The sequence below is a fragment of the Thamnophis elegans genome, chromosome 13 (genome assembly GCF_009769535.1).
Source record: "Thamnophis elegans isolate rThaEle1 chromosome 13, rThaEle1.pri, whole genome shotgun sequence".
NCBI lineage: Eukaryota > Metazoa > Chordata > Lepidosauria > Squamata > Colubridae > Thamnophis > Thamnophis elegans.
In genome coordinates, this window is record NC_045553.1 from 17,299,172 (window position 1) to 17,311,499 (window position 12,328).

The window sequence follows — 12,328 nt, forward strand, 5'->3', positions numbered from 1 at the left end:
AACTGCAAGGAAGGAGGACAGAAGCCCCCCAGCTGAGCCTTGTGAATAGCTCCAGCCAGCCAAGCTCCAGCCAGCCAAGCTCCAGCCAGCCAAGGTCAACTATATGCAGAGCTGGGAACTGATAATCTGTTTCCTGCACAATAGACAAGCACCTTATTTGCGGTGGGGGGGGTGTTTGAGGGGAAAAATTATTTGGTGGTGTTTGAACAGAAAAATCTCAGATTCAGCATATGATTCTTCTGTAACTGCCTAAGCTTTAGTGAAGTATATTCTTGGAAAAAGCAAATGGCCAGGAGTCTTTCTTTGCTAGATGACTGAGGGGGACGGTTGACCCTCTCTAGTTTTTCTGTATATTTCCCTCACTCTGGCACTCCTCCTATCTTGGGTTTCTCCGCTTTAGGGGCATTGAGGATAACTTTGGAACTGCTATGAAAGTTGCTCTAAACCACAAACATCTACAAGGTTCTTTTCCAACTCTCCTTTTCAGATGATGAACTTATGGTGAACCCCAAAGTATTTCTTCAGATCAAGTTGGGAGATATAGTGGAAATAGCCCACCCCAATGATGAATACAGGTGACTCTCCTTGTGGCTCAATCTGCTTTAGGACATAATGCATGATGGTGGGAGGAGTAGTTAGGGTTAGGGTTAGAAAGGCCTCAGCACCACAAGCTGAACTGGTGTTTTTGCTTTAGCTGGAGAATAGTGGGAGCTGCTGGGAAGTCTGGGGCAGCCAGTCAGATGGAGAAGACCTTGTGACTGTTGCTTTGTTTCAAATGGCAGATGTTGCCTGCTTCCTAAGAGCCGAGGTGGCGCAGTGGTTAAATGCAGCACTGCAGGCTACTGCTAGATCAGCAGTTCAGCGGTTCAAATCTCACCGGCTCAGGGTTGACTCAGCCTTCCATCCTTCCGAGGTGGGTAAAATGAGGACCCAGATTGTTGGGGGCAATATGCTGACTCTCTGTAAACCGCTTAGAGAGGGCTGAAAGCCCTATGAAGCGGTATATAAGTCTACTGCTATTGCTATTGCTTCCATTTGGGGCTCTTGGTGGTATAGAAAACATCAGCATGTAATAATATATCTATTAGAAACCAAGAGCATACAATTAAAAACCCTTAAAAGCTTGTGGGAAACAAAATGCTCCTAAATGGTGACCAGTAGGACTGCTTTGGGAGTTTTACTTGGCCAGAGGCATGAGAAATTTGAAATTCTCGAGGATCTTCTTGGCTGAAGTGCTTTTTGGTTGCTGGAGAGACCCTGTCCCTGATTGTCACTCTTGCTTTCCAGTCCACTCCTCCTGCAAGTGAAGTCACTCAAGGAAGACTTACAGAAAGGTGGGATTTTTCTCTCTCTATTGAAAACTGCCAGTGATGCTCTGACAGCCGCCAGTTCTCATTAACCGTCAGCCGATAACCCACTAACCAGAGAGAGCAATTTATTGTATATTCCTTTGATTTCTATTCCCCCTTTTCTGCAGAAGCTCAAAATAAAGTCTCTGCCTTCCACGTGTCATCACACATTGGTGAAATAAATTAGATGGGACTAGCTCAGGCCCAGCTAGGACCTTCCAAGGCTGCATGTAGAGGACTGTTCATAAGCAGAGGAGCTGGTCTGTGCCATAAGCTTTGAAATGAGCTTGGCCCTTAAGCGGTTTGCACAAATCCATCAGTTGGTAGGACTGTGTTTCGCACTCAAGAGAAATCTCTTCTCAGGAAAGAGCAGAGGCAGCCAAGGATATCATTCTGTTCTAAGGGTCTAGATCAAGCATATCCATTCCGTGGCCTGTGGGCCACATGTGGCTGTGGACCCACAAGATCATAAACTTTTAACATCGCTATGTGACTTATATACCTTAACTATATTATATATTTTATATGCAGTCTTCACTCAGGTAAGCCAAAAGGTTGGACACCGGTGGTGCAGAGTAAAATATTCACTTAAGATCTGGTTTTGGGAGATCTGGAAGAAATCAGGTTTTTTTTTCTTCCAGTCCTGGAGCAGGTGTCATGAATCCAAGAGCAGCCCTGAGCTCCAATGGTCAGTCTTTGATCCCTGGTCAATTGCTTGCAGTGAGACTTGAGCCCCTTCAGGCTCAATCACTGGGGAAAGCTTGAAAGAAATCCTGCTGGGTTGGCCTTCTCGTAATTCAAGCCAGATGGGAATTGGCACCGTTCTGTATGGGAGAACCTTGAATCGCTGATCACTGCAAAGTTTAGATGGGACTGACGACATTTATGTCAGACTTCACTTCCCAAATAGCAGGCATAGTTGATTATTTCTGGAACAGGTATAATTTATGCCATTTTCATCCTACACGGGAGTTGGCTCTCAAGCCATCTTCTTAGGATGATGGGTTCCTGGCTTGTCATCATCCTTTCAGGTCAAGGTCAGAAGCCAGGGTTTGTTCATCATTTGCTTGAGAGTTGCCTTTTTAGACGGGGGGGTCACACTGGGAATATTTAGGTACTGTTGCAAGAGGGCAGTTGGGGAGATTTTGCATCTAGTCTGCTGCCAGCACTACCAGTCCAAAAGCATCATTTCACCAGTTGCTGTACGGTGACTCCCTGCCTTTTATTCTCTTTTTCTGGAGCCTATGGGGGCGTTTCTGAAACACACTCTGGGTCATTGTTTGTAATTTCTAAGCAAGCATTGGGATTACTCTGATTGAAGCAGGTGATGTTGGAGGCTGTTGCTTTGCTCTGAATTGGCCAAAAAAGAGAAGTCAGAAGAATAGGGGACGAGGCCGACCCCGAAGCAGGAATCTGTAGGCCCAGCATCACCCCAGAGATAGGTCAGTGTTTTTGTCACTGAGTGTTGCTTTGGTTGCTTGCTCATCATTCTCAGTCATTGGTCAGTGGACCAACTCTTTATACCCTGATAGGCAGGTCAGTTCCTCTGATGTCATGTTTCTCAACCTTAGCAAGTTTAAGATGTGTGGAACTCCCAGAATTCCACAGCCTGGAATTGGGGAGAGGAATTCTGGGAGTTGAAGTTCACCCGTCTTAAACTTGCCAAGGTTGAGAAATGCTGCTCTGATGTTACTGCTGGAGTGATTCCACGGAAAGCCTCCTCCAATTCTATCAACTTTCTCTCCTTTCTTTGCACAGAAACCATCAGTGTTGATCAGACTGTTGCTCAGGTGTTTCGACTGAGGCCCTACCAGGATGTCCACGTGAACGTTGTGGATCCCAAGGTGGGTGAGCTTTTTGCTGCCCTTCAGCTTTCACTAAAGATGCTTGGTAGGCTTCCTGCTGTAGGAGATGACCAGGCTGAGCCCAAGGGAGGGGTCCAAGGCATCATCAGTCATGAGTCCCTTCACTCCCACCAGAGATTTAAGTCCAGCTCACCTTGAATTCCTTCTATTCTTTTTTTTTTTTTTTAAACATTTTATTTATTTCATTTTCATTTTCATTTTATACAATCACTTATATACTGTGCGTAACAAAAAACAAAAAAAGGAAAAAATCCACCATAAAAAAAAAAAAAACCCAACATGACGCTTCAATCCCCCATACACCCTTTCTTCTCCCCCTCCAACTTTCATTTCTCCCCTCCAGCATTCCCCTCTTCTACTTCCCTTCCCCCTCAGACATCTCCCCCTCCCTCCATCTCACCCTCCTTACATTCCCCTCTCGCTCCCTCTTTACTTCTCCCTCTTCTTTCCCTCTTCTCCTCACTTTGGTGTATCCCTACAATTAATCTATTCAGTTTATTTTTTAGAAAATAAAAGAGAAAAAGAAAAAAAAGAAAAACGAGCCGCAGTATACAAGTGAATTCTTATTGTTCTAAGAATTGAAACTGTAATTCCACCCTCCCCCCTCCCCCCTATAATCCCCCCTCCCTAACCCCCTTACGGCTTCCCAGGTCCCATACCCGGCATAGTTCTTTAACAAGCACTTGAGTATAATAAAGCCAGCTAACTTTAAAGTTAAAAAAATAAAAGAAAAACAAAAAAAGGGAATAGTAAAAAATAGAAAAGAAAAAAACACACACAGAAAAAGAAAAAAAAAAAAAGAAAAACAAGAAAGATCAATAAACCCACTACATTAACACAGCTTCCCATCATCTGTAAATCTTAAACAATGTAGCTCATTCCAAATTTCGGTTATTTTACTACTTGCAGGGTTTCAAACTGTGTTAGAGCCAGGTAAGTTAATCAATTAGGATTCCCCAACTAAAAGTCTCATTGCTTTATCTATCTATTCAGACCTTTAATTTATCTCTTTTTTATCCGAATATCCAAACCTTTCTATAAAACCATTAAACTCAAGTACTTCTTTCATTTTTCGTTTCCAACACCTCCCATTCTATCCTTACCCACATCCACATGTAAATTTTTTTACCTTCCACCCTGCCTTTATCCATATCCACATATATATTTTATCCGCGTCCATTGCTCCTCACATATTTACTCCACCTTCCTGGAGACTCTCTGACTAATCTTTCTTAACCTTATATTGAAATAGCAACTGATACAAACATCAGCTTGCATTCTAGCCCCAAGTAGTCTTGTTAAGCTTTCGCTACCCTTCCCTCTCCCACGCGCCTCCCAACTCCGTTCGTCCCAGACCACAACTCAAAAAGATCGCGATCTCCGCTCTCCTCGCCTAGGAAAATAATTCATGCGCAATTTGAGTTAGAGTTCAAACAAATCTTATATACAATATGTGTCCACAATCAGCAACGCTTCTTTCAGTCTCCATGTCTCATCGTCGATATACAACTTTTCCATTTTATCCCAGGCAGAAATCATAAAGTTTTAAGAACATCGCTAAGTCTTTATTCTTTACTCTTCTGCCCTTCCGGAAGAGGAAAGCAACACCCTCCGCCTTGTAGCCACGTGTCTCGCTGCTTGTCTTCTCCTTCTCCTTGTCTCTCTCCAGGTCCGGATGAATCAGGAAGTCCCGCCTTCAGGGTCTTGTAATAAAATTCTCGGGATTCACAGACAGAATTAATGCGGTGTTTTTGATTGCCAAATGTAACTGTAATGCCAGCTGGGACTTCCCATTTGTATGGAATCTGAGAATTTCTGAGTTCTTCAGTTAAGAAAATGTAATCTCTCCTTGCTCTTAATATTTGAGATGGTATCTCTTTAAAAACAATCAAGTCCTGTCCATCAATTCTCAACCTCTTGTTGTAAAGCTTCTGTATTATCACATTTCTGGATTCCCTTGTGGTAAAGTATATAATTATGTCCCTCGGAAGCTGTCGCTGTTTTGCTACCCACGAATTCTGGCGGTAAATTTTTTGAATCTGCCAATCAAAGTTAAGTCCCGGACTTCCCACCGAGCGGCTAAGAGCCTCAAAGAAGATCTGTTTCAAATTCTCCTGTTCGTTTTCACGCAGTCCTCTAACTCTTATTGTGAAGGCAGTCTTATTATAATTTATCATGACAAGTTGTTTTTGAGCATTTTCAATTTCCTGTTGTAACGTTTGAATTTTGGATGTCAAATTAAAGTTAGTTTCTTCCAAAAGTTCCAATTTATCCTCCGTTTCAGCAATATAATCTGTCATGACTGTCATTACTCCGATCATATCCTCCTTTGCTTGAGCAATTTTAGCATCAAATTGATCATATAAATCCGATATCAGTTGATTAATTTCCTGTCTGAAATTATTAAGCGTTTTGAGAAGAAATTCTTGTGTTAACAAATCTCCAGTGGAGGACGTAGGAGGCAAGGGTAGCGGCTTCATAGCAGTTTTTTGAGATATGTTATTAAGGAAGCGCTTCTGCTTAGATTTGGGAGCCATTCCAGAATAAAAATAAAAATAAAAGACAAGCAATCAGGCTAGCCAAGAATCAAAGTCTCTGCTCCCCTCAGTTAATCTTTTAACAGTTAATACGGAGAAGCCTTCAGGAGAGTAGGGCTGACTAAGTACGTCACATCAAACACAAAAGCTATAAGATCGCCATCTTGTGACGCAGCTAGAAAAGGGAGCCTTTTGCAAAGTTGAAGCTGGTATTTTAGATAGTAATAAAAGAAATTCCTCAGGAATGGTCCCCGCCCGGATTAATTTTTAAATAGCTTAGCTTTGTCCTGGGGAGGGGGGGCACACTGCCTAGGGCTGCAAAAAAGGCAGCTGCGGAGAACTGGCTGGAGTAAAAGCTCAGCTAATGTTGAACCTCTTCTCCATTCACAGCAAAAAAAAAAGCTATGAATTACAAAGAGATCCTAACGACTGACCTTCTCCCTGCCCCTTTCTGCCAGAAAGGGGAGATATCTATAGATCTTATAAGATATACAGACCAGAACCCTGAGAGGAGCTCCGTTGAGCTCCCGACGGCGGCAGACTCCTCCCCCCGAAGCCCGAATTCCTTCTATTCTTAACTCCCACTCATTTCCCTTGATTGTTAGTAATTCTGATTCTTGTAGAGAATTTAAGCTTACAATAAATATTTATGCACATTTTAACTGCTTGGTGCTCCTGGTTTCTCTGGTGCTTGACACTTGCTGAACCTTCTGATGACTAGAGAAGTTCTAAGAGTAGCAGTATCTGGGCTGGTCCTTAGCTATAAGTGCCATCGCAAACATAAATTTCCTTTCCCAGCCTAGCTGTCAGTCCTGCCTGTTTCTGATGTGTGCTTTGGTATTTTGTCCTATATGACAAATATGTTCACTCCATTCAACCATCCCCTGTGTCACTGCCCCTTCATTTAATAACCAAGAAAGAAACCACTCAAGTCCATATTTCAGAATTAAGTGTACTTTTACTGGTTACAAACGAAAAGAAGCAAAGCAAAGCTGAATCTGAATAAAAAGGCGCGAAAGCAATAGATATCAATGCAAGATTCAATCCCCTCCCCTTGGTACCCCAGTCCATAGTCCAATCATAATTCACCCAACTGTCAGGTGGGAGACATCTTCGAAAATCATCATCAGGATGGAATGCTGAACAGTTGGCCTTGGCGGGAAACTCCCTTCCGCATGCGCAAAGAGATGGTGAGAATAACTCCCTAATTAAACAGTCCTCCAGCACAGAATGATTCCCCTCCCAAATACCATGCCCCCCCCTCCCCGTTTCAATGGCAGCCGAAAAGTAGCAGCGAAGCAGAGGCTGACACCCTGCTTTTTCTTCTGGAGATTGTCAAGGAGTTAAGATGGCTAAATTTATGAAATTTGCAAAATCCTCTGGTGCGCAATAATACAGGATTTCCCAACCTTGCCAACTTTAAGATGTGTGGAGCTTAACCCAGAACTCCTGAGCCACCAATGCTGGCTGGGGAATTCTGGGAGTTGACATCAAAGCACCTTTAAGTGGGCAAGGTTGGGAAAACCTGCAGTAATAGATAAAGAATTGCTATTTAGGTTTAGGTTTATTGGACTTATATGCCGCCCTTCTCCCAAAGGACTCAGGGCGGCGTACAACATAAAAACACATATTACAAAAGTTAAAAGAAAGATTAAATAGAATGTCCAAAAAACTCAATAGACATTTACAATGAGATTTAGAAATTAAATTAAAATTAACAATTAAAATTAGTAATTTATTTTACTCAGGCCAGGCCGGCTTAGTTAACAAATGCTTGAGTGCTGTTGGTATTTATGTCCTGAAGTTATTTGAAAAGGGAAGTAATATGCAGATAGTTTGAAGGGTTGGAAAAACTGTACCCAGGAATATCAGCAGAGGAGGAATGCTGGAGGCAGAAATCATAGTGCCCTCATGTTGCTTTTTAGGATGTGACTCTGGATTTAGTGGAGCTGACATTCAAGGACCAGTACATCGGACGCGGAGATATGTGGCGCCTTAAGAAAAGCTTGGTGAGGATCACATCTGTTGATCTGAATATTTCCCGACTAGAAATGTCGTGCCAGCTAGAAATAGACTTGCTTCTTAAATTGTTATTTATCTCCTGCAAGTCCTCTTGCGTGCATATTGTTCTAGTTCTCTTTTTTCCTTTCCTTGTCCCCTCAGGTTGGCACGTGTGCTTACATCACTCAGAAAGTTGAATATGCAGGAATTCGGTGAGTACGCACCTGTGCCTTCCTCCCTTTCACAGTGCGTATAGAAAGTAAGTTGAGTTTTAACAGGAATTAATGCCTGTCTCCAAATAATCAGGTCTTACCTTGCAGGACAGACTTCGGCTGTTTCCATTCCCAAGGAAACCTCTGTGGTCCCCAGCTCTTTTCTCTTAGTGAAGTTCAAAGCCCAAATTTGTCCCATTTGCTTCGGTAAAACTTCCTCCCAGAATACGGGCATGGGCCCTCATGCCAGATCTCACCAGAGGAGGGAGGTGGAATCTGCTAAGGTCTCCTCCATTCTTCCTCTTTGCTCTAGACTGCAGGGAGAAGTACTTGGAGCTTGTTTTGCCCGGGGTGGCACAGCTTGGGACTTCAATTGACGACAGAGCCAGCTGATGAAGCCTGTTTGCCCTGCTAACATCCTGGCACTTTAGCACTATAGTCACTGAGTAAGGAGGCCAGGATGAATGATAGCTGAGAATCTCCTTGGGAGTGGAAGTTTTGCTTGAACCCTTGAATTTATTTTCTGTTTAAAGAAGGAGGTTTAAAAGGCACCATGTTGAGGTTTTGATCATTAGCGAAGGCACATGTAGACAAATCAGATGGATGAATTTAAACATTGATGGGTGGTCTGAGGAAGATACTTTTGGACAAAGGCCTCTGCAGTGAGGTCAAGTGGCTGAGGCTGATGAAAACAATCATGTCACAATACAAACCCTGCCACCCCTTTGTACACATGTCACAATGTGAAGCAAGTTGAAAAAGCTAGCACCAGGATGGCATTTTTGTCCTTTTGATAAAAGCAGCAGGAGCCCATGAAGGTCCTGGATTTGGGAGGGAAAGCTGCTCCTGGAGGGAGAGAAAACTCTCCCAGTATTTAAATCCCCCTCTTGCTTTGCTTTTCTTACCTGCCTTTTGGCCAGCAGTTCTCCATTTTTCACATCCAGCTTTCCCAGCAAGGTTTTCCCCATGTTTTCAGTCCTCTCTCTTGGTTTCCTTGCAGGGCTCAGGCAGGTGAACTGTGGGTCAAAAGTGAGAAAGTCACCTGTGGCTACATCAGCGAGGACACTCGGGTAGGACTCTAACTTGAGACATTTCCTTTCATTTCTCAAATGCTGAGCTCCAGAATCCCTGCAGTTAACAACCAGGGAAGCCACTTCCCAGCGTTCCTTCTGCAGGAGATCCCTGGGTTATCTGGGGAGAGGGAGGGTGCTAAGGGCCCCCTCAGTTTGCTCCCATGGCTTGCTCATGGGGCACGGGGCCATGGCTCAGCCTTGCCAGGCAAGTGTTGCGGTATCTCCTGCTAATAATGGAGGCATCAGCTGACTGGCTCTCTTAGACTTACCTGCCATGAGGGCAAATCTTAAACATGGAAACCATTTGAAGCAAGAATGTTGCCCAGCTGTGAGTGCTGGAGTTCTTGTAGCAGTCCTGCCACTGCAGTCCCACAAGTAGCTTCCGGGTTCTGAATCCAGCGCTTCACGCTGAAGAAGTGGATGAGGGTCTCTGGAGCATGAGCTGAGGCACGGGGCTCCTTGCCCAGAAGCAAGCCAGGTTTGATCATGCTGATTCAGAGGGAGTCCTTCAGACCAGGCTCAGCTCCTCTCTTCTGGGTGCCTTGCAGGTGGTGTTCCGCTCGACTTCAGCCATGGTTTATATCTTCATCCAGATGAGCTGTGAAATGTGGGACTTCGACATCTATGGTGAGGATCCCTTGGCCACCTTGGCTGAGTCTCGGCTTGCGTGGCAACTCATCCACCCCAGCCAAAGACATCCTCGCTCTCCTTTGATGGAGAAAGGGGGCAGATGGCAAAAGAAGGACCTCCCCTTTTTAGTAAACTTCAACAATTATGAGGAACTAGAATATCTGTTTTAAGAGTTTAATTTGTTTACCTGAAAAGGGTTTTTTTTTAAACTGACATAAGTTATAAGTCAGTAAAAATGGCATGGAGGAATCACAAAGGAAAGCAGGAAACTATTTTCTTGGTGAATAATTCAGGCAGACGCTGATCTCAGTTTTGCCCACAGATGCCATGCAGAACACGCAGGGCCTCGGCCACTGGGCTCCAGAGGACCAATCTGGGTTAGGCTCAGGGCTTTGACTGCAAGAGCAGCTCCCCTATAGGTGGAAAGATGCAGGAGGGTCTACTCCTACAATAACAGCCCCAAAGCCAGGTAGAAAAACCCGAGTCTGAAAGGTCCAAGAGAGGAGCCCCACTGGGCCTCCCAAAAGAGGCGAATCCACAGCCAGGCTCTGCCACTATGTGGGGCTTGGATCAGATGGAAGGATAGAGTCATGTGGAAGGAAGCTGCCCCTCAAAGGCTGTGCCTGTGGCCCTAGGAGAGCTTGAGGGGAGCCAGGGGTGCAGGAACTGGTGACCCTCTTTTGCACCATAGGTCCAATGCCACCTCTGTCCCATGCAGATCTGGCTGGGTGAAGTAGCCCAAAAGCTTTTCTGCCAGAGAGGGGGCAGCCTCTCTGCTGGGGTGGCCCGGCTTCCCTCTTACACTTGGTTCTCTTTCCTCTGCAGGAGACCTTTACTTCGAGAAGGCCGTGAACGGCTTCCTGGCTGACCTTTTCACCAAGTGGAAGGTAGCTCGGGAGCAAACCCTGTTTCCCCCGAAAATAAGACGGTCTTTTGCCCCATGAAATATGGCCTTGGGCTTATTATAGGGGGAGGGCTTATTGTTTTCTGGGGCAGGTGAGAAGCAAGGCACACCTTTTACCTTTCCAGCTCCATCGCGTTCCTCGCCATTGTGCTCAGGGAAGACGCTAGTTAAAAAAAAAACCTTCTCGCGAGTTGAATCAAACTTCTTGAAGTTGCGAGAAGGCTTATTTTTTTACCAGGGGCTTCCGTGGACACAATGGCGAGAAACGCAACACAAACCTGGAAAGGTAAGAGGCGCGCCTCGCGGCCCAACACCGCCCACCTCACCCCAATGGTAAAGGCAGCCTTCCCCGCCGTCCCTTTAGCGAGGGTTGGCAAGTGGGGGGAGGGGAAAGAGGTGCGCCTCTTACCTTTCCAGGTCCATTGTGCTCCTCGCCCTTTCGTCCAGGGAAGCCCCTTGTAAAACCTCATGAGTTCAACTCGCGAGGTTTTTTTACAAGGGGCTTCAATGGACGAAAGGGCAAGGAACGCAGCGGAGCTGTCAGTCTCTGGTAGCGCTAGGACACACATCTCGCTTCTCCCCCCTGCCACCTGCCACCCCTCATTAAAGGGGCGGCAGGAAGGGAATCAGGCAGGCTGCCTTTACCATTGGGGTGGGCGGTGGTTTTTTGCGCGAGAAGGAACAGGCAGGAGGGGGTGATCATATTTCTGGCCTGCTGCTCTTTTTGCGTGGGAGGGAAGGGCAGGGGGTGGAAGCACTTTGCTTCATCTGCTGCTGTTTTTGCGGTGGGCCCTCTTTTTGCCCTGCAAGCTGTACCAGTAGGTGGTACAGTGGTAATGGCGGGGACCAGTTGCACATGTGCTTAAATAGTTGGGGCAGGCTTATTTTGGGGGGAGGGCTTATTATGGTGCATGCTCTGAAAAGCCCCATTGGGCTTATTAGCAGGGCATGTCTTATTTTTGGGGAAACACGGGCAGAGCTTGTCACTGGCCTCAAGGGATCCAGCAGCTGGGCAGGGCTTGTGGTCCTTCCTCAAGCCGGCCTGCCTCAGGACAAGCTCTGGAGGTTCAGAGACCAAGCCGGAAGGGCTCTCGGAAGCAGGGGGCTTGGGGGCAGGGACTCTGACGAAGCCCCTTTCTTGCTCAGTGGGGAATTGAATGTGGAGGAGAAGGAATCCGTTCCTGCCTGACGTGACATTGCCTGCCCTCTGTCCCTTGACTCCCCAGCAAAGGAAAGGTTCTCTTGGGCTACTTTAGAATTCCCCCCCCCCCCCGCTGTGGTCAGAAGGAAGAATGTAAGTTCTTCCTGTGCTGCATCTGTAAATTCTCCCTCTCCCACCCTCCCATGTCCTTCCCACTTGGGGGGGGGGAACTGAGCAACCTCTGGGCATGTCAGAGGTGCAGTTTGTGTGGAAGGAGTCTGTGGTTCCCATCAGGAGTGGATCTGCTTTTGTCCCGACAGGAGAAGAACTGTAGCCACGAAGTGACAGTGGTTCTCTTTTCTCGGACCTTCTACAGCGCCAAGTCGTTAAGTGAGTCTGGAGAGACCCCGGCCTCTTTCTCTCCTTCTCCTCCTCCTCGGGAAGCTTAAAGCAGCAGCTTCCTCTGATACCCAGCTTGGTTTGTTTCCAGATGAATTTCCAGAATTGCACCGTTGCTCAGTCCAACAGGACCACGAAGGGCGCTTCTACGAAGACTTTTACAAGTAGGTCTTCCCTGTGGCTGAGCCGCCTCTCTGGAAGAGTCAATCTGCCCATG

At 46.0% G+C, this 12,328-nt stretch overlaps 1 protein-coding gene across 9 annotated transcripts in view; it reads left to right on the plus strand.

Moving 5' to 3' along the window:
• DEPDC5 (DEP domain containing 5, GATOR1 subcomplex subunit) overlaps window positions 1–12,328 on the plus strand; it is an 84,512-nt gene that overhangs the window by 2,347 nt on the left and 69,837 nt on the right. For 6 of the 9 annotated variants that reach the window (XM_032230073.1, XM_032230077.1, XM_032230076.1 and 3 more), the window contains exons 3-12: window positions 488–575; window positions 1,288–1,334; window positions 3,108–3,193; window positions 7,677–7,760; window positions 7,915–7,964; window positions 8,965–9,034; window positions 9,586–9,664; window positions 10,493–10,554; window positions 12,033–12,102; window positions 12,203–12,275. In XM_032230073.1, the coding sequence (XP_032085964.1) occupies window positions 488–575; window positions 1,288–1,334; window positions 3,108–3,193; window positions 7,677–7,760; window positions 7,915–7,964; window positions 8,965–9,034; window positions 9,586–9,664; window positions 10,493–10,554; window positions 12,033–12,102; window positions 12,203–12,275 (709 nt within the window). Of the gene's footprint in view, window positions 1–487; window positions 576–1,287; window positions 1,335–3,107; window positions 3,194–7,676; window positions 7,761–7,914; window positions 7,965–8,964; window positions 9,035–9,584; window positions 9,665–10,492; window positions 10,555–12,032; window positions 12,103–12,202; window positions 12,276–12,328 lie in introns of those variants that run through there. The other 3 variants (XM_032230078.1, XM_032230079.1, XM_032230082.1) reach the window with 2 other exon arrangements.